The 27,839-nt window shown below is 51.8% G+C and overlaps 1 protein-coding gene across 4 annotated transcripts in view; it reads right to left on the bottom strand.

Moving 5' to 3' along the window:
- Positions 1–1,110: 1,110 nt before the first annotated feature.
- SLC8A1 (solute carrier family 8 member A1) overlaps positions 1,111–27,839 on the bottom strand; it is a 114,875-nt gene continuing 88,146 nt past the window's right edge. Inside the window, exons 3-11 of one of the 4 annotated variants that reach the window (XM_064709291.1) lie at positions 24,555–24,661; positions 22,021–22,041; positions 21,263–21,280; positions 21,139–21,153; positions 20,497–20,565; positions 19,537–19,667; positions 18,825–18,924; positions 15,039–15,314; positions 1,111–13,019 (exon numbers count right to left, since the gene is read on the bottom strand). In XM_064709291.1, the coding sequence (XP_064565361.1) occupies positions 12,643–13,019; positions 15,039–15,314; positions 18,825–18,924; positions 19,537–19,667; positions 20,497–20,565; positions 21,139–21,153; positions 21,263–21,280; positions 22,021–22,041; positions 24,555–24,661 (1,114 nt within the window). In that variant the 3' untranslated portion in view covers positions 1,111–12,642. Of the gene's footprint in view, positions 13,020–15,038; positions 15,315–18,824; positions 18,925–19,536; positions 19,668–20,496; positions 20,566–21,138; positions 21,154–21,262; positions 21,281–22,020; positions 22,042–24,106; positions 24,211–24,554; positions 24,662–27,839 lie in introns of all 4 variants that reach the window. The other 3 variants (XM_064709288.1, XM_064709290.1, XM_064709289.1) reach the window with 3 other exon arrangements.

Genomic DNA, 27,839 nt, shown 5'->3' with positions numbered 1-27,839 from the left:
GTTTCTTATGGTTACCAGAAATAAAAAGCGAGCAGCGTTTCCTGTACAACTGCGGTCCGGGCTGGAACAGTGGGGAGAGCACGGAGGGGCTCACACCACGGCTGAGACGCCTGGGCTTGGTTCGTGTGCCCGAACCACCTCCGCTGCTCCTCCTCGGGACAGTGCGGCACCCGCACAGCTGGGCAGGGACCGCGACTGACTCCGGCCAGACTGATCCCAACCACTGCTTTACTTTTAGGCATAGAAATATCCAGAAACGCTCCAGTGGTCTGCCAGCTGGAGGTGGGCTCCTGGGGGTCTGCTCTGTAAGCCGAGCCGTTTCCTGCCTGCAGGGACCCCTCTGTCCCTCCCTCCCTCCGTCCCTCCCTCCCTCCCAGAGCTGCGGGGCTGAGGGAGGGGCTGCGGGGCTGAGGGAGGGGCTGTGGGCTTAGGAAGGCGCTGCGGGGCTGAGGGAGGGGCTGTGGGCTGAGGGAGGGGCTGTGGGCTTAGGAAGGCGCTGCGGGGCTGAGGGAGGCGCTGTGGGCTGAATGAGGCGCTGTGGGCTGAGGGAGGCACTGCGGGGCTGAAGGAGGGGCTGCGGGGCTGAGGGAGGGGCTGTGGGGCTGAGGGAGGGGCTGTGGGCTGAGGGAGGCTCTGAAGAAGGGGCTGCGGGGCTGAGGAAGGGGCTGGGGGCTGAATGAGGCGCTCTGGACTGAGGGAGGCGCTGGGGGCTGAATGAGGCACTGCGGGGCTGAGGGAGGCGCTGCGGGGCTGAGGAAGGGGCTGCGGGGCTGAGGAAGGGGCTGTGGGCTGAGGAAGGGGCTGCCCGGCTGAGAGAGGCGCTGGGAGCCCCCGGGGTACCCCGAGCAGCGCTGTCACTGCAGGAGCCGCACGTCTGGCTCGTCATTCATCATCGCGTTCTGCTCTGATAATGGCCCGTCCGAGCCAGGAGAGATAATAGCAATAAACAGACATCCCCAATGCCAATTGTCCCTGCTGAAAATTGGTTGTTGCCTCTTGCCGAGGGATAGAAATGTAGCTGAGCCTTGATTGAAAAATTCCGGGAAAGCTGCCTTATCTTATTGCTTTGCCAGATTAAAGAAGCCTCATACATAAAAATAGACCAAATGAATGAAGAATTTACAAACATCTATATTTTGTGTTAGGAATTGTGTTAAAATTAGGAAAACAGCTGAAGACACTGATTTATACAACTGTGACTATTTCAGGCAATGAAGGTTTACATATCACAGTTTAACAAGATAAAAGATCTCCCACGAAATACATAGATGACAGACAACTCATCTGAATTTGACATAACACAGCATCAAGTACACATGTAATGTGATGAACAGTGCCAGGTCATTCCCCAGTTAGGTAACATACAACCTCTTGAATAAGGCAATTCAAATATAACTCTTAATTCAAATCACAACATACCCAGGCAGCATGCAGGGAAAAGTCATTTATTTTGTATATTGAAATGACACAACTTGCAACATGTTTCCATTTTATGTAGTTAGAGCAACAGGATATAAACCATTCAAATTATATATATATATATATTTATATATATCTCAAGTCAACAGTTGTCTTTACTGGAATAAACATTATCTGTTTTTGGTAAAAATAAAACTATTTGAATTCACTAATTAACAAAATGCACAGTGATCAGAAACCCAATTCTTCTCACCATAGTCTTCCCTGGCTCGCTCTGTTTCCCTGCGGCGCAGCAGCTGCAGAGCCCGGGGGAGCAAAGGCTCCCTGGCAGTGCTCCCCACGCTGCAGAGTGTGCCACCCACGGACAGCAGTCCTCCCTCCGCACCCACCACACCCTATGGCTTGGAAACTGCTTTTCCCACCTCCCTTCCCGATAAAACACGTGCCTGACCTTGGGGGAGTCAAAAGTTGAATCGCTTGTGGAAACACATTCACTGGAACAGGGCTTTTATTTCTTTTTTTGCCCATTAATTCCTCCAGACCTTTATGACCAAGACACTTAAGAAATTGTGAATCTGCTCAGAAGGGAGAAAAATCTGAGCCAAGAATCTCTTTGAAGTGGTGGAGCCTAACAGACATGGCTGAGGATTTATTTCCACTGCAGCAGACCTGGGGGATCACAGAAGATAATGAAGGCTTTCCCTAGTATTGAAAAATCATTTCAAAAGGGAGAAATGAAAAGGGAAAGATTTCTCTCTGCAATAATAATAAAAAAATAGTCATTTCTCAAACGCTAATCTAGGCAGCTTCTCCATGGTAAAAGGCTGTACTTCCCCTTGTTTAAGTGGATACCTGCAGGGATGGATCCTCTTGCCAAAGTGTCCCCTGGTGGCTGGGTGTCCCCTGCCCTGTCCCCACGTGAGGAAGGGACAGGTCTGGATGCCAGCAGGATTCCCTGTGCCAGGGGTTCAGGGCTGCTGGCAGGGGTGTGGAGGGAATGGCTTGGGCTGAAGCCCCACAAAGCTCTGGGGGAGGGTTCCCCATGTGCCACAGGGCCTATTAAGGGATAATGAATAAATTATGCCCATAAATAATGGAGAGGCTAAGATTGGATGCAAGGCGATCCAAATGCCTCAAGCCTGGGGATGGGATTCTCAGGAGATTTCCCTCCTTCGGGTAAGGTACACAGCAGCCACAGCAGCAGCAGCAGCAGCAGCCAAGGTCTTCCTGCTGGACAGCTGTCCCAGGATTCCAACCCCATCTGTCAGCCAGAGGAACCATGGGAAAAACCGGATTTTCAGAGTGATTGTTACTGGATCCTATTTGTCACCTTTGCAGAGTTGTCTCGTGCCTCCCTACTACTCTATTTACTGCTCTAGTAAAAAATCATTGGAATATTTCTTTGCCCTTAAAGATACAAAAAAAAAAAAATCTTCAAAAGATATGGGGAGAAAGGTTCTTTCACAATGACATTCAGAGCAAAAAGAGAGAAACGACATCTTACAGATCATTAGAGAGCTATCTTTGGCAGAATATTTAAAATAAATTATTTTTACAAATATTTTCTGCAGTCATATATTTATTTGGAATAGTTCACTTTCAGCTATAGGGTTCACTACTCTCTATTGATAGGAAAACACCACAAATATAAAAATATATGAGCTCAGCACAACTTTTAGGCTACCACGACTGTGTCCAATAATTTCAAAAGTTGTAGACCGATACCACGGAAAATATGAAACAGGTTTCCTAGGAGCGTGTGTCGGGCTAGAAAGTCACAGCCCGTGGCTGCTGTAGAACGCGCCGGGGAGGGCGGCTGGCTTGGCTGGGAAGGAGCTGGAGAAGCTGGATGCTCGGAGCCAGTCTCTGCCTTCCCGCGAGGAATCGTCTCCCTGGGACCCCCAAGGCTCACGGATGTCGTGCTGGGCGGGCTGGGGAGCAGCCGGGTGACACCGAGCTCTCTCTGGGACCCCCAAGGCTCACGGATGTCCTGCTGGGTGCTGGCTGCGGGCTGGGTGACACCGAGCTCCGGATGGGTCTGGCTGTGCCCCGGGAAGGAGGGAGGGAGGGAAGGTGCAGCTGCTCCTGCTCCCAAATCCCAAAGCTGCCCCTTCCACCTTCGTGCAGGGAAAGCACCGAGGGAGCCTCAGGGCCAGCTCCTGCCCCAGGCCGTGCCAGGGCCCAGCAGGATGGGGACGCTGCTGGGAGCCCCCAGCCCCGGCCGTGGCGCCCCAGAAGGGGCCTTGCCTGGTGCCAGTCTGCCCCTGCAGCACCAAGTCCACCAAACGTTGAGATTTACATATTTTGCTTTGTTTATACAGCATGTACAGAATATACAGCATCGGACAATTATTTCCCAGTAGACTGGAAGTGTCTCCCAAGATGACCTCTTTTATCAACAAATATATATATAAATTGACAGTAATAAAAGAGTCGTACCAACAAATATTATGGCTTTTCAAATAGTGTAGCTGCATTGTGCCATTGAATTTGTGAGGAACTGTGACAGAGACAGAGAGACTGGGGGGCTCCAGCTGCTGAGCCTGGGGGTGACCCTCAGCTTGGGGCACAAGCTGGGGCAGGGCCAGCCCGTGGCACCAAGCATGGCGCAGGAGGCAGAGGGAAGGTGGAGTTCAATTTATGACCCGTGCTCTGGTTTCTGTCTCCAGGCAAACCAGCTCTTCTGCAAACTCTCAGCTCAGCTTTGGAATAATTTGGCTCTGTCCAGCTGGGGTCTGCCTGCCCTGTCCCTGCTGGGGGGACCAGGGGGCTGCTTGGGCTGTCAGAGATCTCTCTGTTTCTCTCTCTCTCTGTCAAGGTTTGCACAAGATGTCTGTCTGCCCTAGGGTGCCTCGTGGTAGTGAGGGGACACACACAGGGTGATGGGTGACAGGATGGCGGTGGCAGGTGGCTTTGGGTGCGTCAGGAAGGGTGGTCACAGCCTCCTCCTGCCTGCCTGCCAGTGCTGCCCCGGGGGAGCTGCCCTTGGAGTGCTGAGCAGGGACACATTGAAGCCTGTCAGAGACTGGTGGCTTCAGAGGAGAGCAGGAAAGGGAGAGCCATTCTTTCTGGAGCACATCCAAAATTCCAGAGGGCAACTTGCCTTGGCAGTGCTGTCCCCAGCCACCACCCAGGCATGGGGTGCCCCTGAGGAGACTCACCACACACACGCCTGCTGCCTGTCTCCCCTATGGGCTGCATCCAGCCACCAGCTGCCCCCAGCACTTCTCAGGCCCACTTTGAGCTCCTGCCCTCCTGCATCCTGCTGTTCCAGGGGATCCTTGCTGTGGGGAGTGTCCAGCAGCCCTGGGACAGGCTGTGCAGGCAGCTCCCTGCCCCAGTGTCCCTCTGCTCCCGAGAGGGACAGTGGGAGGAGCTGCTGACATGGATTACATCTCTGCCAAGGAAGATGTGCTCCCTTCTGAGATGGTTTCTCTAGAAGGAGGAGCAGCTATTCAAGTGTGCAGAAATGACTTTTGAGAACTGGAGTGGTCATTCAAGCATCAAGATAATTAGGCCACTTCATTACAGCAGAAAATAAGTGATGGATCTAAATTACCCCTGCTGTAGGGGTTTTTAACTAATTCCCATCTCATTTATCTCTCCTTTGGAATATTATGGCCACTCCTTGCAGGCCTCTCTGGCTGATGCTCCCAGAAGGAAGCCCAGGTGTCTCCTTTGGCTGTGCCTGCAGGATGCTGAGCTGGGAGCAGCCCCTGCCTCAGGGCAGCGATGTGGGGAGCGAGTGCCATGGGGAACCTGCTGCCTTTGAGATGGGAGAGGTTTCCCAAGGACTGCCTGGCAGTCTGGCTGCTTTTTGCTGGGAATATCCTGTGGGTTTGTATTTGGGGTGGGAGGTAGGACGTGGTCTGTCTACTCCTTGTCCTCTTCTTGCTCGATCAGCGGTGACGTTCTCACGAGGTGAGCACCGGGTGTGCCAGAGACCTCTCTGGGCAGCCTGGAGACAGCAGGAGGGATAAAGGTGCTCCCATCACTGCTGAGTGGTCTTCAGGAAGTTCAGGATTTGGATTTTACAGCCTCATGCCAGGTCTTCTTGGCACAGAGACCCAGGATGCAAAGGGCTGCAATTCACAGAACCCAGCGTTTTGTGGGTTTTGCCAGCATGGCTGTGTCTTCCTGCAGGAGCTAGGAGTCCTAGGAGAATTCACCACCTTCTGCCCTTCATCCACAAACAAAACTGCTGGATTGCTGAGCAATGTCCTCAACAGGTAGTCTTGAGAGCTGGACTGTGTGCAGAGCTGTGCCTCCTAACACTTAATGCATTATGGAAAAAAGAAGTAGGACAAGTACTGTCAGGGAAAAAATAAATAACATTTTCCTCCTTGCTAACACAGTGCCTGCAATGTAAGAGATATTATTGCCATCTTTTGCTCTCTTGAGCTGCAGAAAGTAGTTTGTGTTTCCTGATTAAAGAGCAAGACAAGCAGGGCTCCTGCAAGGCTCCCTGCATGGGCACATTTTCCTCAAGAGCTCGCAAGATGAAGGAGGCAACATGGGGCCAGCAAATGAAGACACAAACAGTCATGAGTTTGTTCTCATTTGAGCAGGAGGAGTTCAGCCAAGGGCCAGCTCATTACAGCTCCTACTGCAAGGCCGGGCAGGGCACAGGGCTGGAGCTGAAGCCAAGGGAGGCATCTCAGCATCACATGAAACAAGGAGAAATCCACTTGTGCACCTCCCCACATCCTTGGGAATCACAAAGCTGCTGGTTTGTGAAACCTTTCATTAATGTTCCCAAACAAGCTCTGGGACACTTTTGCAACACCAGGATCCAGCCTTGCCCGTGCCAGCACAGCAATTTCACAGGGACTTAGAAATTCTGCATGTTTCTAAGTATCTCTGCAAAGCGGTTCATCTGCCAGAATCTCATACTTCTGTGAGTGAGGACCCTGCCAGGGGCAGTGGGGCACACACTCCTGGGGATGGCAGTGCCATGGACAGGCAATTTCCATCAGGAAAGCAGAGCATGGCTGTGCTCCATGCAGGTCTCATCCTCCCATCTCTCAAGAGACTCCTCTGAGCTGAAAGAAATGGAGGAGAAATAAATCCCACCCCCACAAAGAGGTTGGGAGGTGCAGGGACAGAGCCCTGTGGCAGTTTCCCACATGCTGCAAGGGTTTAGGAGCTCCAAGTGTGGATAAGCATCCCAAGCCATTGCAACTTGTTCTACTTCAAGTGCCCATTTCAAGCAAAGGCAGGAAAGCCTTGAACCCCCAGATAAAGCAAATTAGTTTGTTTTGGAAGCATAGAGGATGTTGGGATTGGGGGTGGAGTTGGAGCATCTGTGGGACTTGATAATGGTGGAAATCCAGCAAAAAAACTTCCACAGACTAATGAGTGAAGGACAGTGGCACAATAAAAACTGTGCCTGGGGGCAGTGGCTGTGATGTGCCTTGGTGATGAGCAGGAGGGTTTGTGGGGTTTGTGTGGAAGTTTGTAGGCTCCTTGGTTTTAGGGGCTCAGGTCCATGATGTGGGGTGGTTCATCTTTGCCTTGAGACACAAACAGCAAGGCTGAGCTAACAAGGGCTGCTGTTCAGTGCTGTGAGGAAGGAAATCTGTCGCACACAGGAAACCCCCAGCTGCGGGGCAGGACAGAGGGACAGAGGATGCTCCTCTGCTGGGAGCTTGGGAGAAAGTGGAATGTGAAGAGGCTTCACAGGGGAGGCAAGCACAGAGCAGGCTGCAGGCTGGATTGCCACTGAGTGTAGATTTTGGGACCTTGAGATGGCTCGAGGCGGAACGTGGAGGACCCTGCACCAGGTGGGATCACTAATGGTGGGTCACTAATGGTCCTTCCCATTGCCACCTGACCCTGTGTACTGGAGGGGCAGGAAGCTTTCCAGGCCAAGGGCTGTTTTGACTCAAAGAGACAAAAATCCTGTCTGGGGTTGGTACCACGGGCAGCCAGAGAAGCTGGAGGCTGTGCTGTGTCTGTGCAGAAATCCAGGTGCATGCCATGCCCCTGGCAGCCAGGACAGGCTGTGGCAGTGCTTGAACAAGGTTTCCAGGTCTGGGTGGGAGCCCTTGGCACTTGTCCCTTCCCTGTGCCCTCCGGTGCTGGGCATCCCACTGGCACACCCAGCTCCAGCAGTGATCCAGAGTAGGAACAGTGGGTGCCCCAGTGCCCTCTTCCACACTTGTGGTGAGGGCAGCCCCAAGCTGGCATTCCCTTTGGGAAAGGGGAAGGAGCCAAGGGAAGGTGCAGATCCTGCAGGAGAGGTGCTGAACCACCCTGGGGGTGCTGAGTCCCAGGGGCAGCACTGGCTGCTCTTGAGATACTCCAGAGAGAGAGCAAGGCCCTGTGGAGACTCCTTGGATGCTCTCAGGGGCATCCCACAGGCAGAAAACCCTGCTGATGGCAGCAAGCTCTGCCTGTCTTTGCTGATAACAGCTCCTACATGGCCAGGCAGGCCCCTTTCCCTTTCAGTGTCCCTTCCCTCCGTGTGAGGGGTGCTGCTGCCTGGCAAGAGGTTCTTGGCACCTCCAGTTCCAGCAGCAGAAAGGCTCAAGTCCTTAAAAGGTGAGGAATCTCTCTGTATTTATTGTCCCTCGGCGCTTTTTGCAAGAATATGGACGCCTCTGGATGCTTTTCTGTGCAAGCCAGTGTTTTACAAGATAAACAGGCTTTTCCAGAGCTGTGCTGAGCACGGGTACAGGCATCAATAGTTGGTCACTGTGTGCCCAGAGAGGCCAGAGAGGTTCCTGGTGCTCTGCAAACACGTTTCTCCAGGAGGGCTTGGGTGCCAAAGCTGACAGAAAATAATGCAAGGCTTTGTCCTGGAATTACACTGTCCAGCATTAAGTTTTCCTCACTTTCTGGCTCTGCTCAGCTCTGTCCCTCCAGGAATGCAGTTGAACTTCCTCCTGAGTTATGTATATGGCCACCAACACCGCCGATTCTTACGCGAGAATTTAAAAATAGCTGTAACAATAACAGAGGGGCTCTGCCTCCCCAGTGCCTGCCCACAGCAGAAACAGAGCAGAGAGTTCACAGCCAGGCTCGTGACCAGGCGCGCTCCAGGCCTCCCTTCTCCCCTCTGTCCCTCCAGGGAGCAGGGTGAGGATGCACAAGGACTCTTGTGATGGTTGCCAGGCACCAGGGGCTGCCTGGCACGGGTGACACAGGGACAGGAGCCTCCTTTGGCTGGAGATGAGGGGTCCACACCTTGGGATGGAGCAGTCCCTGTGCTGCCCTGGCACAGTGGCAGTCAAGGTGGGCTCAGCCATGAGGCACTGCAGATCTGTGGCTCTTTCCTTTTTTCTTGTGCCTTCTCCCAGTGTTCAGGTTGTGGATGGGATTTGCCTCCACGCCATGGCAATGTGGTTTGTCCAGGATGGCTGGGGCTGTCACTGGTGTGCTCCTTCTGCTCGTCCCCATGTGCTTGGCAGTGTGGGTGTCTCCGGTCCCTGAATATCCTTTGGACATGTGCTGCATCCTTTTCCAAGGAAAGGTTTGCCTTTGGCTGGTGGGGTGATGAGAGGGGGTGAGAGCAAATGGGGCAGGGAAATGGATGGAGGCCGAAGGTTTGAGCTGCTGCTTCTGGCAACATCCATAAACCCTTTACCAGGGCCTGTACCAGAGGTGCTCGATGCTCTCCCTGTGCAGGCAAGGGTGGGAGGCTGGATGAGGAAGAGATGGGAGAGTTCTGGCATTGGACAGGGGATCCAGGGAGCTGAGCTGTGACAAGGCGTGACTGTGCTGGGGATGTGCTTCCTCCTGCTGCCTCCCAGCGCTGCCAGCCAGTGTCCTCTCAGGGAGGGCAGCTCTCTTCTGCCTTTGGAGAGTGTGGTTTGAAGAGGAGACTGTGCAGAAGAGCAGGCCTGGCACCCTTGGGAGCACTGCTTCCCCTGGCTGCTCCCTGTGACCCCTCCACGAGCCACTGGGCACACTCAGGTCACACTGGGCACACTCAGGTCACATGGGCACAGCCTCGGTAAAGATGCCCAAAGCACACAGCTGGCAGAGAGCAACTGCATGACCAGGGCTGGTGTTCAGCCTTGTCCTCAGCAAGCACTGCTCCATCATTCCCTTTGGAAAGCTCCGTGAGCACAAGAGTTATTTACTGTCTGCTAACCTAAGTAGCCACACAAGTCCCATTTGACTTGTTAATTATTTCAGCAAAGGCAATTAATTCTGAAGGAGCAAATGATGAGGGGAAAACACCCACATCACCTTTCAGCAGATGCAATTACTGGGTCAGAGGAGCTGCTTTGCTTTCACGATGCACTGCCCGGGAGAAGCTCATGGACACTGCTGGCCGTGCTCTCTGCCGGGAATGTTGAAGGCAGTGCTTGCCTGGGGCCCGTCTCCAGGGCTGGTGTTTGAGTTCAGCTGTCAGAGCAGGACCTCCCAGGCACTGCAGGGAGGGTTTATCTGGGGACAGCTCAACAGATGCTGGATGAAACACAGGGAGGAGCAACATCCCTGGCCATGGGGAGACTTTTCTGCTCCTCAGTGCTGGCTGAGCTGTGTGGAGGCACAGATGGGTCTGAAATGGCCCATGGATCCTGGGCTGGGGCTTGGGCAGGCACCTCCTGAGAGCAGCCCAGCCTTGTGGGGTGCCCCAGATCTGCTTTGGCACCCATGGACCCGGTCCTGGCAATGCACCTCTTGCATTCTCCCCCATGGTTAGCTCGTGGTTTAACCCTCACAGGTCACTGTGAGGCTGCAGTGAGAGCAGGAGCAGTTGTATAGAGGACACAAGCAGAAAGAGCTGCTTGGTACCTTGGGGGCACCCCACAGCTCTCCCCCAGCCTAGGGCTTAACCCAGCACGGGGGCAGCTGCTGGCCCCAGCAGGGTGGGCTGCCCTGCAGCTTTGTCCTGGGTGGTTTCCTGCCTCCCCCTGAGAGTGGAGCAGGCTGTGAGCCGTGGCTGTAGCGCAGCACACACCGAGCCTGAGGCACCATGGAGATGGAGAGGGAGGAAGGGCATGGGATGGGGCAGGGGCAGCCGTGCCAAGGCACCACTGCCCCTGCCAGAGGCAGAAACACAGGGAAGGCAAACCAATGAGTCAAGGAGAGATGGCTATGATGGAAACAGCTGGAGGGGAGAGAAGGGTTTTCCATAGAGAATATGCAGGAGCAGTACTGGATCCATCAGGAATCATTACAAACTTTATTTCTCTGTGCATTGTGTACCATTGATAAGGATCATCACAATTAGTGGACTCACTGCCTATAGTGGTGGGCAATACACACAAAGAAAAAAATGAAGCCAAACAGATGAAAATGAAATCATTGTACATAAAAGTAATCATAAACCTGAACAACCTGCACCTGTGTTTGATTTTTCCCCAAAACAATGAGAAACAAAAAAGAAAAACCCCAAAACAAATCAAAAGTGAAAAAAGGCTCGAGAAGAAAAAAAAAACCCATAAACCACAACTTCATATTCCTAGAGAAAATCTTACAGCAGGTTAATTAAAATTTCCACAGATAGTTCAAGATGAGTACAAATACCCCCAGCCAGCTGGTTATGGTACAAGCATCAGACATGGTTTTCAGCTGAGTGGGAAGAGCTCACCATGGACATGCAGGCTGGGAGTTTGCCTGGCTGGAATGTCAGGAAGCCTGGCAAAGGGCAGCGGGTCAGGAGACATCTCTCACCACCAGTGCCCAGTGTCGGTGCCCCGGGGAGCTCTACACCCACATTTCCCTGGCTCAGCTCTCTATCCCAGCCTGCACTCCTGGCACCAGGGGGTGATGCTGAGTCACACCTCCCTGTCTCATCCTGTCCAGTGACTTGGGATTTGGAGAGTGCAAAACACGACCTTTTCCTGGGGGATGCGTCCTGGTCACGCTCAGTGGAGTGGGAGATCTCGCACGGCCCTTCAGCCCTGCCTCCAAATGGCTGTGGGGAAGGACCAGCTTTGGGGACTGGTCCTGATGGCTTAACACTCAGAAACAGGGGCTGTCACTACACCTCTGGGGGTACAGGCAATAGCAGGGGGCCAAGGGCTTTGAGGCAGCCACCGACTCAAAAGGCAGAAGCATGTGGGGTGCTGGGAGTCAGCCAAGCTTGCTCCCCTCAGACTGCTCACCCCACTCCCTGGGACCCTGTGTAACACCTCCTGTGGGCAGAGGAGGCCTCACACTGGCTTCAGCACGTCAGCTGGACAGAGCCTGAAGGCTCTGGGGTGTGGGTTTTCCTCCCCTGAAAACCTACAACTGCATGGCTGTTATTGCTTCTCATGGAGCCATGCCACGAGCAGTGAGTGGGGACAGCTTTCCATCCTTTCCACCCCCGCTAAGAGGAAACAAACAAACAAACGAGCAAAACCCTATGGCAAAACCGAACTAACTAAAAATAAATAAAACCCAGTGAAAAGAAAACGCTTGTAATCTGCAATGCTCAACCCACATGGTTGGAAGGACTATCGCTATAGGATGCTATATACAGATAGATTTCATTTCATTCATGCAAATGTTACAAGTACCACGACAGCATGCCCGAGGAGGCGGAGGAGTGGGAGGAAGGCTCCCGCCGCTCCGCGCGGCCTCGGCTTGGGACACGGGACACGAGGCTGCGGCTGTGCACCCCCAAAGCACGGACAGGGAAAGGTGAGGGGCATGTGGGTGGGAAATGCTAGTTGTACACACGCCAGAACGAAACAAAAAAACCAACCCCAAAGCAATGACGAAAACGGTTTGTGTTCTATCCTTAGAAAGCTCCCAGTTTCCCCTTGTCTTCAGTTCGGTCTCTCGCTCCTCTCCAGCAGGGCCAGAGGGCCTGTTCCCGGGTGGCGAAGGCAGCTGGATGCGGTGGGAGATCAGAACCCTTGCTCTCCTCTCCTTCCCTTGCCCACTGCTCTGTTTCTCACCAGCTACTCTGGCCTTGCTCACACCGACACGCCCCGGTCGCCTTCTCATCCGTCTTCCCGGGGCCAGCGGGTGGGAGTCAGCCATGGAAGGGGCTCGGTGGCCATCGGCCGCTCCTGTTGGTCGAGCTGCAGACAGGGCCCTGCCCCTGGCTCCTGGCTGGGGCCGCTGCCTGGGGAGGGGTCCTGCTGGCTTTGGGGTCCTGCCTAGTTCAAAGGATGCTCCAAAGCCGCTTTCCATCAGCAGGTATGTGAACATGGCAAATCTCTTTTATTCTTTCTCTGTTCATTATACACAGCTTTATATCTATATCTATACCTATATATCACTCTATATAGATATATATAGATATACACATATTTACTATCTCTGATTGTCCCTTTAGAAGCCCTTTATGTGGCAGTAGGCTTCCAGAGATGAGAAGAATATGTACAAGAGCCAGAGGAGGATAAAGAGTGAGGATGTGAGCAGCTTGGAAGTCCGCGGCCCGCCCAGCTCACCTCCGATCTCGGGTCTCCGCCGGTAGAGCAGCACTCCCACACTGATAAAAGCAAAAATGGTGAAGAGGGTGACGGAGAAGGCCAGTGTGCCAGGGGAGACTTGGAAGGCTTGTCCGTGCGCCGCGTGGTAGATGGCCGCGATGGACCAGGCCACCCCGATGCCCAGGAAAACGTTCACGGCGTTGCTGCCGGTGACGTTCCCGATGGACGCGTCCGCGTACTGGTCCTGCGTTGCTGCTACTTTGCTGGCAAATGTGTCTGCAAGGGAAAGGTGGGGAGAAACCCTCAGGAAACACCCAGGAAAAGAGGGCAGCTTGGGGACAAATGTCAATGGCAACACCTGGGGATAGAAAATAATGGGTAAGGGGATAGGGTACAGCCCCTTCTAATGGAAATTCCAGGGAATCGGGGGACCATCTGGTTCTCTTGGACCATCAGGGTCTGGAAATGCACAGGAGGGAATTTCAATGGTCAGAAATAGCCTCTAGAACCTTTTGCCTGAAGTCCAGTGCCTTGTGCAGGCCCTGACACCTTGGTAAACCAGGCCATCCTCCATCCCTTGGGAAGAAAAACCGTGTGGGTAGGTGCACGCTTGCCCAGATGCTCTGCCAGCTTTAACACCAGTGATAAAACTTGGCTGGCCATTTTAATGGAACACCTTGTGTCAGGCAGACCAGCATGACACTGCTCTGTGCCACAGGGAAGGGTTGATTTTACATCCAAACCCACTCTGGATCTGCAGGGGGAAGGAAGAGCAGGAGGGGTTAGCGTGTGGGTTGGTTCAGGTGAGCACTCTCAGCTAACCATGAGAAGGTGAGTCCTGAACATATCTGCACTCCCAGATCCCCTTGGGTACAGGCAGTGCAGTGTGGCCCAGGAAAAGAAAACAGCGAGGTCATATTTCATGTTTTTATATTCTACAGAATTTCCTTTCTGTTCCTCCCCACCTGGCTCTAAGGTGAGATGGCAAAGTGCAGCCTGGCACAAAGATCCAGCTCCATGGAACAGGAGGGGATGGGATGGACACAGTGGGAGAAAAAAGAAAGAAATCAAAAGTCTGCTTTATTAAAAAAAAAAAAAAGCTGCCATGGACATGCACCTAAGGGAAGGAAAAGGCCTTGATCACAGTGCAGTGACAGAGTTGGGGGACAGTGCTGATGCCTCGATGGCTCTGCTGCTGCCAATGGGGGAGAAGAAATGAGTGCAGAAACAACCACCTGCACTTCTGCAAGTTTGAGCAGTGCTTTCAATGCAGGGGAGGTCCCTGTCAGTGCTGATTTCTGTGCACCCTCCTCTGGTGCCTGCCCATCTCCTGGAAAGCAGGGCTGAAGGAGCCCAACCAGCACCCAGCTAACACAGCAAGGCCTGGGAGCCAAGTGAAACAAGAGTAGCCCAATGTATTCTAAAAAAGAACTGCTTAAATGCCACATTATGCCAGCCAAAGCAGGAGGAAAGACTTTCACTGTCAAACATGTGAAGAAGGTCTGCAAACCTTCTGCTAAAGCCTCTACTGCCAGAGGTCTAAAAAATGCTCCTTCTTCTGTTCCTTGCCCTTGATCTGTTCTCTTTTGGTTCTGCTGCTTCTTCTCTTTGCCTTTGCTATCAGTAGGACAATTTCAGGACCTTTGAGCATCTGGGTGCCAATAACTGGAAGTCTGAAGGTGGTGAGGGAAGGTATGACTGATGCAAAGGATGGTTGGGGTGGGTCAGAGCCCCTTGTCCAGAAATCAGGCTCTGCCTGCCCAGCACAGCCCGTGGGAGAAGGTGAGTGAAAGGCACAGGCTGACATGGGAATCCACAGAGCTTCACAAGCTGCATTTCAAGCAGCTCCCCCAGTTCAGCAACCTCACCTTGATCCATCTGAACCTTGTCTCATACAAAGGTGTCCATGCTGGAAAGTGTGCCCTGAGTACAGACTCACACTTAATTCACCCAGGAGCAAGGTGAAAGCAGCAGATGCTTAAAATGCAGGACTGCCAATGCTGGCAGCATTTTAACTGAAGACCAATTCCAACTCTGAAAGTGGACACCAGGGAGGCTGCCCACAGAAACAGATACTTCACATTCTTTGCAGTGGGATGGGCCTTGAAATAATTCCCATGGGACTGAATCCACATCCTGGATGTGGATCCTGGTTCTATCCTTCAGCCCATCTGAGGCTGCAAAACAATTTCCATCTATATCTCAAACCTGTGCTTTGGGATCCTGCAGAGCACAGCCCCAGCCCCAGCCTGGGTGGGGATGGAGCTTCACAACAACGCCCGTGGCTGTGCTTACCTGGCACCGATGTCCCCAGGGCGACAAACACGACGGCAGTGACCGAGTCCTTCAGACCAATGGTGCAGCCAAAGTGGGATGCCAGGTCGCCAATGAAGGCTGTCAGGAGGCCAATCATGAGGATGGAGACAACGAAGCAAGCCCAGCCATTCCAGTAGTCTGTCGGGGGCACGAAGGCAAAAAGGACCTTCCAGAAGACGGTCAGAAAGTGCATCACGTAGTCAAAGCAGGAGGGCAGCTTCTCCTCCCCACATTCATCATCATCGTCATCTTCCCCTGGAGAAAACAGCAGGGCCTGATCAGATCTGCTCATCCTGGGAAATGTTGGGCAAAGCTCCTGTGCAACTGCAGTCCCCAAAATGCTGTCTCTCATGATTTGGGCCCTGGAAGGCCTTGACTTCCAAATATCTCATTTTCTGAGCAGTCATCAGAGTGGCTTGAAGGCCTTTCCTTGCCCCTTTCCTCAGCACAGAGACACACCCCAGAGGCAATGGTTTAAAAAAGCAACCTGCACTTCAGAAAATGCAGAGCCTTGTGCCAGCACCTCTACCTGAGTTTAACCATCAGATGCTTTCTGGGATTCAGCTCCTGGTCAAGAGCTCTTATCCCAAAAGAAGTGGGAAAAACCCAAGCTCGTGCTGGCTGGAGCTGACTGGGCAGGCAAACCCAATGAGCAACTCCTGCCTTGTGGAGACCCCACAGGGAAGCCCCTTCTGGGCTGCTCTGAGCTGCTTTCCATGAGTGCCTGCAATTGCTTCCAGCTCTCTGGAAAGGCAGCTGGCTTTGATGGTGCTGAGCTGCTCTGGTGCTTCACCTTACCTTTGCTGCAAACCAGGATCAAGTGATGGATTTTTGCCTGCCCTAAAGCCTCCCTGCTGAATCGCTGCTGGCTGTCCTTCCCTGCTGCATTTCCCTGCCCCTTCACATGCTTCCCTATAAGCTCTGGTTGCCCATTCCTTGATGTCTGGTCTCTCCTGGGTCAGTGGGAACTCCATTTCCTGCTCCAGGCATTGGCACCTCACCTGTCTCTGCAAAAGCCCTTGGCATCCAGCCTGCAGGGAGTCCCCACGGGGTGGGGGTGACCCCACCAGGGAGTCCCCTGGGGCTGGTGCCCCCTTGCCTGGCTGCTGCAGCTCTGAGGAGCTGTCTGGAGAGCCTGCTGGCCAGCCTGTGCCACGGGCAAGCTGCATGGCAAATGTGGGGCTTCCCCAGCCTGGCACAGTGCACAACATCACTGCTGGGGCATGGTCAAAAACTCCTCCTGCTCACACTGGAACCACTCCCAGACTTGAAGGGGAGGTGACAATTTTCCAACTAAGCCAGTGGGAGCTTTCCTGCTGCCCTTAAGAAACAAGTATGAGTTTCTAAGTCACAAATGTTCGGGATTCCAAGGCTAAGTCGTGCTAAAGACATCCCTTGCATTTTGTCTGGTGATTTTCCACGTTTTTGATGCTTTTTGTTTTTCCGCCAAGGATGTGGACCACCAGGTCTCCCTGCATGGCTGTTGAAGGAATCTCCTTAGCAAGGGAAGATGCAAGCTTTGGAGCTTCAAACTCACTATGGCAGAAACAGCAGCTAATCAGTGTTACTGTTTTGGCAGATATAAATACCCATTCCTGTGCACTGTTGTGAAGATAAGGAGCAGTTTTCCAGCCTGGAAAGCCGATGTTGGCCTGTGTTTTCCCTCAATGTGCAAAGGCTGCTAATGGCAGGATACACCATGCTGTGCTCGAGCTGTAATTCTGCAGCAGGTACTTCAATCCTCTGCCAAGCTCAGGGAGGCATCAGGACTGCTATGGACCTGAATCTTTATGGAGATGATAAAACAGACTGAAAAATGAACATGAATGGCACTGTCATAACACTCATCCAGATCTGCCTATCATTTTGTTACACAGCCACGATGTCTCTGTTTTGAAGAGCTGGCCAGATCTTGTGGAGGTGACTTGAAACACAGGATGGTGACCAGGGGTGCAGTCACAAACAGGCCTGCAAGCCCCAGAATGTTTTTGCTGCAGCAGAAGCTTTATAGCTTTTGGGAGCAGACTAAAGGAGCTGAGTGACAGGCTCTGGACAGCCCAGAATGGCACAGCACAGTGTGGCACAGCCCTGTCTGCACCTGCACTGCCCTTCCACAGACCTCACCTTCCGCTGCTCCATCCCCCTGCAAACACTGCCCTGAGCTGATCATTGGGTGGGAAATGGGGGTTTAATGTTTCTTTTCTCAGCTGGGATGTTACATTTTGAAGTGGTGATGGGGCACTTTCACCTGGTATCCAGAGTGAGCTGTGGGGAAAAAACTCAAGCCCAACCTCCTATGTTTAAGGCATTTTAACTTATCTGGCACAAAGCCTGAAGAGGTAAAGCCTGGGTACTTCCAGTGCTCAGAGACAAACTACTACTCAGATCCACAACTGCAAGGGACAGCTCATGTCCACCAAAATACATCCGATTTATTAAATGCTTGTTAATCATCTGTTAGCTCTGATCATGGCTGTATATTCCAGATGTGAGGGCAACACAACTGCAGTCTTTACGTGTGTCACAGAAATGGGATCCAACCATCAGTGACTATCTTTGCTTTAACATGGGATGCAATTATGTAATTGGTTCTGGCATAGATTAGTTTAGCCATATTAGCTACAAAACCTGCAGCAAGGATTGTCTTGCATGATAAATTCATGCTGAATACAAAATAATGGGAGGCTCTTGCCTGGAGGCTCTGAGAAGAACTGTGCTACAAGAGAGGGATCACAATCTGAGGAGAAAGCTGCTGCACAGTGTCCTGCCCTTGTTTTCCAGAGGCAGAGGGCAAATGGTACTGCCATCATTTTTAATTACCTGGTGCTGGGCAGAGGTTACCTTGCATAGCAGAGTTAGAGGTAGGAAGCTGAGCGCTCCCCCATGCACTTCAGTGCACAATTAGCCAGATGAGAGGTAATTGCCTTCCCCAGGGATTTAATTTAAGCTGGCTGATTTTGCTCTAATGTGTGCACACACAGCCCAGGCTGGGCTCTGGGGTTGTAACATCCAGCCAGTAAGTAATAGTATTTCCAGTTAAAACAACATCTGGAGGAGACCTTCTTTCTTTCTTCTTCTACATATATGGGAATGATAATATATCCCCTACTGGTAAACATGGCAGTGGCATCTGCGAGAACTGCACAATAAGGCATTTGAGGGAAAGACAATTCTCCAAGGGAGGGAAGGTAAGATCACAGAGAATCTGGTTCAACCAGAGATATGATGTGCTGCTGCAGCTATTGGGCTGCTGAGCCATAATCCTCCAGCCACAGCTGGCTGGGGCAGTAGGAGTTCCAGAAAGCAGGGTGTGTCAAGGGAAAATTTTGGCTCAGACAGAGTGACTGCCTTCAGGGTTTGCACCCTCACTACTGTGCTGTCCTCAACACAGAGGTACAGGGAGAACCCGGGAAGGGGAGCACTGTTGCTTCACACCAGCCTTATTTATGCCACTCTGAATTTCCACACTGTGTTCTCCTCCCAGATCTCTCCCACTGAACTGACTTTTCCCCCTCTGCCGTCTGCTACCAGCCAAGGTGTTGCTCTGCCTGGTGCTACAGACACGCTTCACGCAGAAGGTTTCCTACACATGAGACAAGGTGCCCTCACAAAAGGCTTTAATCAGCTGCCTTATTTATGCAGAAGCTGTAAATAACTCTGCCACCTGCTTTGCCTCCTGCTGCTCCACTACAGCCTGTGTTAGTGATGCAGCTGAGGCGAGGCGAGGGTGATCATAATTCACCTGGAGCTGTGGCCCAAACTCACCCGCGCTGACAGTAATGGCCTCAATAAACTGCTCCCTCCAGCTGTTTGTGCCAACCACCAGGGCCAGGTTCGTCTTCTTAATGAGCTTGTCCACCGTGTTCTGTGGAGGGAGATGCAGAGCACAGAATTAGGGGCTGGAGATATGGGGCTAAAGCCCACCAGTGCCACTGTTTATGGGAATGTGTTTATGGAACAAGCTCAGCAGATTTTAAGCTCAAGAGACCCAAATGTAAGTACTTGCAATTCCGTTCGCGGCTGCTAGAAAGACCTTAGGAAACCTGCTCATGGATGGGAGTTTAAACCATCTCAGAGCCATAGTAAGGGTGGCCTGTTATATTTTCATACTACAGAAAAATAGAGAAGATAATGAAATGGCCAGTTTTCAGCTCTTGGCCTGGCACACGCATCCACGGCAGCTGAGCCGCACAACCATTACTTGCACTTGAGGTTATCAGCCCTTTGCACTGGGAGTGCCAGGCTTGGGGCTCACTCAAGGCTGCCTGTAAGTAGGAGCAGTGTGTAGAACTCACTGTGAGAACAGGGTGATATTTTAAAGCAACCTGCAGCATTTGGGACCCCAGCTCCTGTTTCCTGTGTGATTCCATGCACTGCCTTGCTTTGCTCCAGTACCATCACCATGTGCCTCCCAGTGCTGCACAGACCCAAAAGGAGGAGGGGGAAGAAGAACAGGGATGCAGGATGTGAACAGTACCTTGAACTCATAGGATTCCTCAATGATGATCTCGAGTTTGGTGTGCTCCCCCAGGACTGGGCGCCCCATCTCTGCGATCCGACGCTCTTCCTCCTCCTTGCTGGTCAGGGGCTGCTTTTCCTCATTCTCCTCTGCAAAGCAAAGAGCCCGTGGGTGAAGCAGGCCCAGCTGGGCACTCTGGATCTGGCCTCCTGTCAGAGGGGGAGGTCAGGAGGCCTCTGAGTGGGAGCGTGAGCGACAGAACAGCGGAGCAGCAGTTCATGGAGCAACAGACAGGATAGTTGTATGGAATGCTATCAAGAGGTCTGCAACTCATCCAACCTCAGAGGAGTCCTGCTCATCCTGGGGCTGGGGAATATCTTATTGCTTGGTAATTGCTCGGTTATTAATTGCTGCCTCTGCCACTGGGCTGCTGGGAAGGGGAAAGATCAGCACTAAGGCTGCTCCATTCCCCAGCACTCCAGGTCAGCACTGAAGTACAGTCAGGGCAATTCCACCAGCCTGTTACAGCAGGAGAGCTCTGTCAGCAGCTCCTGGGCTGAGACACAGATGAAATCTTGGCTCTGCCTCCTTCTGAGCAGGCCTTTGCCTTGGAGAGGGGGCTGGCAGCCAACGCCTGCTGTGATGGCGGGGCTGGAGGGAAGAGCACAGATGTAAGGAGCCATCCACAGGCCAGTGCCTGGCTCCAAACCCTAAAAGAGGAGGCAGCAGAGGGACTACAAGATCAGTGAAGCAGGTCTGCACCTCCGCTGTCATCTGTGTGACCTCTGGGGCATGGGGACTGCAGGCAGCACGCCCTTTGTCACTGTCCCTTATGCAGACCCCATTGAACTCCCTTCCAGTCCACCTGAGGGATGGGCAGGAGAACATCAGGGCTAAAAAGGACTGGAGTTAATGTGTCAGTAGGCAAAAACCCCAGTCAGTCCATGTGAGACTGACATGGTGCCACACCATAGGTACCTTGGATGGAGACCACGGTGCAAGGAAGAGGATGATCTCTAGCCTGGACCTTCCTGAAGACAGGTTTGCCTATTAAAGTGATCAGCAGGAGATCAGCAAGGGGGACTGCACACACTCTACAAGCTGTCCCCGTGCAGTTAGTAAACTCCACTCTTATGTCACATGGGGTTAGTGCTGCTCCCTTGCTGGATGCCCCTTGTCTGCTCAGGTGGCAAGGAGTTGAGGGAAAGCCCTTCTCCTCCTGCAGGCCAGAGAGACCCACCTTGGAGCCAGAGCCTCCTAAATCTGAACTATGTTTCCAGGGCTCCTGAGGAGCAAGGTGTGGGATGCAGGACCTTCTTGTCCTGTGTTGTTCAGCTGAGGGAGGCAAGCTTGGCTGGCTCATGCCAGAGGAGCCATGGGTTCCTGCCCTTCCCGCAGCGCTTGGGCCTGGGAAGTGAGAAAAGAGCCCTGTGCGCAGGGAGGGGACAGCTGGACCAAATGGAGAAGCCCACCCTGCTCCAAGACATGGAGAGGGGTGGTTTGTGGCTTGGGGGGTGACAGGTGACCCTCCCTAAGGCTGGGTTAGGTGCGTGAGGCAGGCAGAGCACTCTGTGGGAGCACACATGGTTAGGCCGGGCCTGGCAGGCCGCGCCTGCTTACCATAGCGGAGTTTCCCTCCAGGACAGAACAAAAGCAAAGAGGAAACCAAGAGGAAAGAGCAGGGTGAGCATATGGCCATTAAGAGAAAGGAACAGGGGGACAGGGGAAGAGTAGAAATCCATACCTGTGATGGTGAAGCCACCTAGATGAAACAAAAAATGAGAAAAAGGGAGAGAGAGAGAGAGAATAAATGAGGATTAGCATTTGCACAGCAACACAGACATGGTGGTCCTTCCCTGCCCCACTGTGGACATGGGGTCTGCTCCCCATCACACACCCCAGGGATAGTGTGGGGAGACCTGGACACAGGCTTTTCAACCCACATCTGCAAGCTGCCACCCTTTGGTCTCTGATATATGCTGTGGATAGGGTGAAATCTGTCCTGGGGCTGCAAGTGCATGGGGAATGAGGATGCCCACTCCCCAGCTGCCCTACCCTGGAGGTGGCCAGCAAGGAAATTCAAAGGTTTCTCAGGCTCTAAGTCTCCCCAAGACAGGAGGCAAAGTTTGTAAAGGATTGGACAACTTTCCTGTCCAGCCACAAGAATTCCCCAGTCACCAGGAAATCCTGTATTGCCACACCAGTTTAGAGGTGATGGGTTCATTTGTGTGGCACAGGTTTGTATCTTGGGGTGCTGGCAGGTTTACTGTGGCTATAACAGCACCACCCCCCCAAAAATGCTCCTTGCACCACCTCTTCATATTGGTGATTTTGGGGCTCTGCTCTAAGGAAAGATGGGGCATTAGGTACCTGAGCTTCCTTAAACAGTGCTGACCACCCTAAAAGAGAATGCTGTGAGCAAAGAAAAACATCAAGCAAAATTGATTGTCTTCCAAAGATATGCAAACCAGAAAAATGGAAAGGAAAAATGAATGCGCTTACCAAGCTCATTCAACAACAGGGCTGTGAAGGAGACAGAGACAAACACAGAAGAAGAAAAGTAAATGAATAATGAAATCAAAAGGGATATCCACAGAAAGACACCAGATCCCAGGGCAGAGATTTCAGATCTGTAAAGCTGCAGGATACCATTAGTGTTAAGAGAAAGACACTAAACAGAAATGTTTCATGGGATTGTGGATTTAAAATAAAAACCACTGCAAACATGGGGTGGGTATGGGATTAGAAGACACACTCCCAAAAATTCATTTTTCCCCTTTGAATTGTATGTGCAAGATCTTCCATTGGTCTCAGAGGCAGTTCTGCCCCGGTGGGGACACAAGATGTCCCATGTGCAGCAGCTACTGGCTTTGACCTCCTCCAGCTGCCTGATGGGGAGCAATGGCTCCGGTGGCAGCTGCACTTTTGGCACAGACAATGAGAGAAGAAAAGTCTGTGGCAAGGCTTGGCTCAAGGGTCTTATGGCTTAATATTTTAGATAACCAAAATAAAAGAAAAAGCCTCTCCCTTAGTGCCCTGGTGGCTCTTGGGCCCCACCACAGCCCAGGGGTGACATTTCAGAGATGCCCTTGTCTCTCTTGAGCACAGGGCTCCTCCTGCCTCACTGCTTCTTGTACCAAACCAAGTACAAAGAAACAAGTTTAAAACACAAACAGATTTTTAAATTGCATGGCCAAAGCAGCAAATAGCTGCTTTAAATAGTCCCTTAAAATTTTGTCTTGCCTTCCACTTAGTGAGCCAGTAAGCCTGAGCTTCTCTCAGGTTTCCCCACTTATCTTTGTGACCAGGAAGATAAGAAATTTTTTTCCTTTTCCTTTTATTTTTAGATAAAAATTTCATGTAGGATCTTCAGAGCTGGGGCCACAATTTTTAAACCTTGGATCTGGAAAGCATGTTTGCTCCTGCTGGACTTGCAAGGCTGAGCCCACACTGGCCCCTGTAGGCAAAGACAGAGCTGCTGAGTTGAGTCCTCCATGTGTAACTTAATCCTGGCTGTACTGTCCATGCTCCACAGATGCCACCAGCACCATTTAATGACACAGACCCCACCTGCAGTGCCTGAGTCATGCCAGTGTCTGATTTTTTAGCCCAGCTTTTGTTAGGTAGTCACGTAAACCATCAGGGAAACTGATGGAGGGGACAATGCAGCTGACTTAGCACCTGAGCTGAAGAGGAACGTGCTCCCACTCACGGGACTACTGAGGGCCTTGTCTGTTCTGATCAAAGAAATATTACAGCCTAATGCCTGCTGGAGGGAGAGCTGATGCCCCAGAAACTAGAAAGCAGCTCCAAGGCACACAGACCGAATCTTCTGCAGAGGCTTTAATAATGGTCCATCTCTTAAGTAACTCTAAAACTGCTTCTTGCTCAGCCACCAGTAGTGTGCAGAACCAGCTGTTGCCATTAATCCTCATTTAATTTTCTAGTAGAAAAAAAATAGCATGGGAAAATAGGTGAACTCTGTCTTTTTGGGAAGTTTGGCATTTGGTTTAGAAATGTGATGAAAGAGGAAATTGTTTTTATTATTCCTGTGAGAAGCTATTATCCAATGCAGAGCCATGAAACTTCATTTGAGCATAACCTGATTTACCTAAACTGATTGCATCTCATGATATTACCTACTTGGGCTGTGATTTTCGTCTATTTTCGGATCCTAGTGCCAGTATAAAAAGGCTAAAATTACTGCTCTGGCCATGCATTTTATCTCAAGTGAAAGCTGTTTCATCTTCTGATAAAAATGATGCAGCGCTGCCCTTTTTACTTGTCGAGGCTGGATGTTCTCTTGGATTAAATGAAGGCACAGCAGGGCAGCACTCCCAAAATGTCTCTGGGGGCTGGTGACGCTCCTGCTCCGGGGTAGTGCCAGGAGCACTCCTCGCTCCCTGGGCTGGGATGGAGTCCTCTCCAAACAAAAGAGGGAAGAAAACAGAGCAAAAAGGTGCAGCGGCCAAGCTTCAGAGGAGGGAGGGCAAAACGGCCAAAAGTGCGAGGAGAAAGGAGTGTGAGAGTAGGGAGACACAGAGAAAGCGGCAGCGCCTCGAGAGCTGGTCTGGTTTTACTCTCACACCTTTCACTCCTCGTCGTAGCCACACCGGGTCCCCAAGCACAAGGAAGAAACTGCACTCTTTCTCATACTCCTCACGGTCAAGTACTCTAAGGGTAATGAATTTCCTGTGGGAACACAAGACAGAGGCAAACACATGATTGGCATCGCACACACATGCAGGTCACGTCCGCCCGGGTGCTGTGGTGACAGAGATGGTTGGATGGAGGAAAGGGGCTGCACATCCCCCCTTTGGGGCATATGGGGAAGGGCAGGAGCATCCTCACCACCTGGCCCAGGTCACGCCATGCTGGCCTGGGGACAGGCTGTGCTCAGGGGGGACGGGAAGTGGCCTTGCTCCTGCCCTTTTCCATAGGCACCGGGGATGTGAGCTCGGTGTTGCAGGTGCCAGACATGAGTGAGCCAGACAGGGACACACAGGCTGGGCTCAGCCCCGGAGCACATCCCCCACCTTTCTTCTCACTCATCTCCACCAGCCGGGGCTCCCCGATCTCTAGGTAGAAGGTCTTGTTTTTCTCATACTCCTCATCATCTATCACCTTGATTGATATCGTTTTGCTGGAACAGAGAAGAAGAAATAGAGATTCAAGAGTAAGGGGGGAAAAGGGAGGAGGAGAAACAGGGAGCAGAACAGGAGAAGGAGAAGAAGGTAGAGGAGGAAGGTGGAAAGAGCAGGAAAAGGGGGCTGTGGACAGAAAACAGTGGTTTTGGTGGCACAGGCTGGAGGGACAGCACAGTCAAAAGCAAAGGGCAGGAGCCAATAGGCCAAGCTTGTCTCAGGATAGGCAAGGACCACAGAGCACCAGCAGCCTGCAGGTGCCATCCTCCCTGGCATGGCCAGGCTGGGCCAACCTTTCCCAGAGGTGTCTTGACAAGACATGTCCCTTTCCAAAAACCTGTGGTGTAGAACAGCCCCTTGGCAGCTTGCACACGTTGCATGGGCACAAGCACTGGGAACCAGCACAGACCAAGCCCCTGGAAGCATGATGCTCAAGCTTGGGCATGGAAGGGGCTCTGTCTCCCCAGGCTCAGCAGATTCATGAACAGCATCATGATCAACTGCTCATTCTGGGCTTTGGAGGCTCTGATTTACAAGCTTGAAAGGGATGTTGAAGTAAGGACTTTTTCTGTGAAGGGAGTGCAAAGGAAGAATGGCCTTTCTGGTTAGGGCAGGCACATGGAAAGCTTCACTGATGGTGGGATTTTGTTTCTTAAATTTTGCTTTACAAGCAGCCCATCCTTTCCCAAGCCTTCAAGGCTTAGTCCTCTCCCATTAGAGACCTGAGCAGCAGTGCCCTCTCACATGACCCAGGGGTTGCTGAATTTGCCCCTGGAACATCATCAAGACAGGTCTGAAGGCAGAGTCACTGCTCAGAGCACAGCCACAAGCACACACCACAGAAGCTGAAAGCCTCACAGGAGGCTGGGGCCACCAGGAGAGAGATTTGCTTCTTGAGCCACTCAATGAAGTAAAAATTGCTCTTCCAGAGGATAAAAATTAGCACAGAGGTGTTTCAGCTCTTTTCAGGGACTCACAGAAACAACTGGCTGAAAGCTGCTCACCAGAAGGTGGCCAAACCTGGGGTACAAACATGAGGTGGTGGACCTGTGCTACTGTGGTCCCTCCTACAGCAAAGCCAGTGCAAAGACAGCACAAACAGAAATCCAGCAGCCTCTGCTCCTCCCTGGAGGCTCTGCTCACTGTCCTGGCACTGCTGTGGGGACAGGACCTCCTCCTGGCTCTCATCTCGATCCAGACAAGGAACAGCACCAAACAAAAAGCCAAGGCAGTTGACTGTAGTTCTGTGTCTGCTTCTGGCTGGGTGTGCTTTCCCCCCACACTCACCTGACAGCACTGCCCTCCTGTGAATGCTTTTGCCTAAACCAGCTTTCCCTCCCTGCCCAGGCCTGAATGCCTTTTCCTTCACAGAAATGTTTCCTATCCCACCCCGGCTCCCCTGCACTTTCCACGGGCACCCAGCAGAAGCTGAAGCAGCCCTAAGGCTGCTCCAAGACATGATGAAGGAGGTTCTGCTGTTCCTGGCAGGTCCCAGCACTGAAACCCATAAACATGGAAGAAAGCCACGCTCTAGGGGAGCAAAACTGAGGCCACACTGCCATGATTTCTGGCTTTCTCCTCTCCTTGCACATCTGCACTGGCCACCCAGAGCCCCTCTGCTAAGCTGACAAGTATTTGGCAGCAGGGCCAACATTTTCTACTCATTCAGGGTAAACACCTCAAGCACTCAGAGGAACAGCCAGGATGATTTCTTGTGCTGTTTGCTGTGAGTCAGAAGTGTATTAAGTTTGCCCTTCATGCTTTTAATGAAACCATTTACTCAAGAGCAAGTGATGGCTGTGAAAAGTGTAACAATGCAGCACGGCTCAGTGTAATTGTATTTTATAATGAATATCTGTAATAATTTGTTCACTTTGTAATTATTGCTGCAATAGGTTTGTACACAGGAAAAATGGTTACCAAGCAGGCAGCTGATCTTGCGTTGCGTTGATGAGTTAGGGGAAATTATCATGTATTAAAAAACTAATGAAGGATATAAAAATGCTCTCAGTTAAGCTTTCAAAGACAACCTGATAGAATTACCAGAATGGCACAATTTCAGAAACATTACTAACCAAATCAATAATTTTCCTGACAGCTCCCATTAAAATGTACACTGCATCCTGGCCTCATGCAGGAAAAATCCCCTCAGGAAAGTTAATTAAGAGAGGTGCCTTTTTAAATTCTGAGGGCAGCAGAGACATCAAGACATAAACTTCCTATGGGTGTGCTCTGGCTTGCCATGTGTGGCACTCCTCAAAGCCCCACAAAATAATTCTACCTTACAAAAAGATATCTGTGTGCCAATTAAAAAGGAAAATAAAAATCTGATGCTTAGATACAACAGCAATAGGACTTCAGGAATAAAGCAGAGTAATGGGGCTTTAAGTGCCACTACCAGGAGGTGGTGGTGTTATGCAGTTTTCCAAGTGATCACTCCAGGGTGTGAACAAGTGCCCTGTGCTGGGCAGACTTGTGTGCTGCTGCTGTTTCTGCTGCACAAGGCTGCTGGGAAAATGGGTAGGCAGAACAAATGGCAAGTCTGCTCTCTGGGTGAATTTCCAATCAGCAAAAATTGCTGAGGCAAATTTGTCCCTGGGATGAGACTGCAATCCTGGAGGAAAGGATTACCTCCTAATGGTCTTTGAGAAACAGCAAGGATGTGAAAATAACACAGGCTATTGTTAGAGCGTGCCTGATCTCCATCCCAGCCCTCTGCCTGCCACAGAGCCCCTTCCAGGGTCCTGCACACACATGGCAGGGCTTGGGCAGTGCAAAGGAGGGTCAGGCAACTGCACCTTTTATCCTGCATTACAGTAAGGACTGCTGGCTACAGCAATCTAGGACAGGCACCGGTGTCCTCCTGCTCCTGCTGGACCCTTCCACGTGGTCCCTGCTTCTCACTCCTCTCCCAGGTCCAGGATGTGGTGGGAAAGAGGTGGGGCAGAGCCAGGATGGCTGGTGAGGCTCACAGAGCAGCCATAGCCCTGCCTGCAGCATCTGTCCCTGCACTTTCCCAGCTGGACACAGCAGGATGGGGAGATCAGAGCCCCCACAGCACAAGTACCTGATGAAATTTGTATTTAAGATTTCTGTTGCTTGTGCCTCAGGAGCTCTTCCAGAAAAAGCTGTGATAGTGCATAACAGAAAACTACAGGGACGCTTATTAGCACCCTG

The sequence above is a fragment of the Zonotrichia leucophrys genome, chromosome 3 (assembly GCF_028769735.1).
Source record: "Zonotrichia leucophrys gambelii isolate GWCS_2022_RI chromosome 3, RI_Zleu_2.0, whole genome shotgun sequence".
NCBI classification, from domain to species: domain Eukaryota; kingdom Metazoa; phylum Chordata; class Aves; order Passeriformes; family Passerellidae; genus Zonotrichia; species Zonotrichia leucophrys.
The sequence above is the reverse complement of the archived record's forward strand: the minus strand, read 5'-3'. Positions and strand labels throughout refer to the sequence as shown.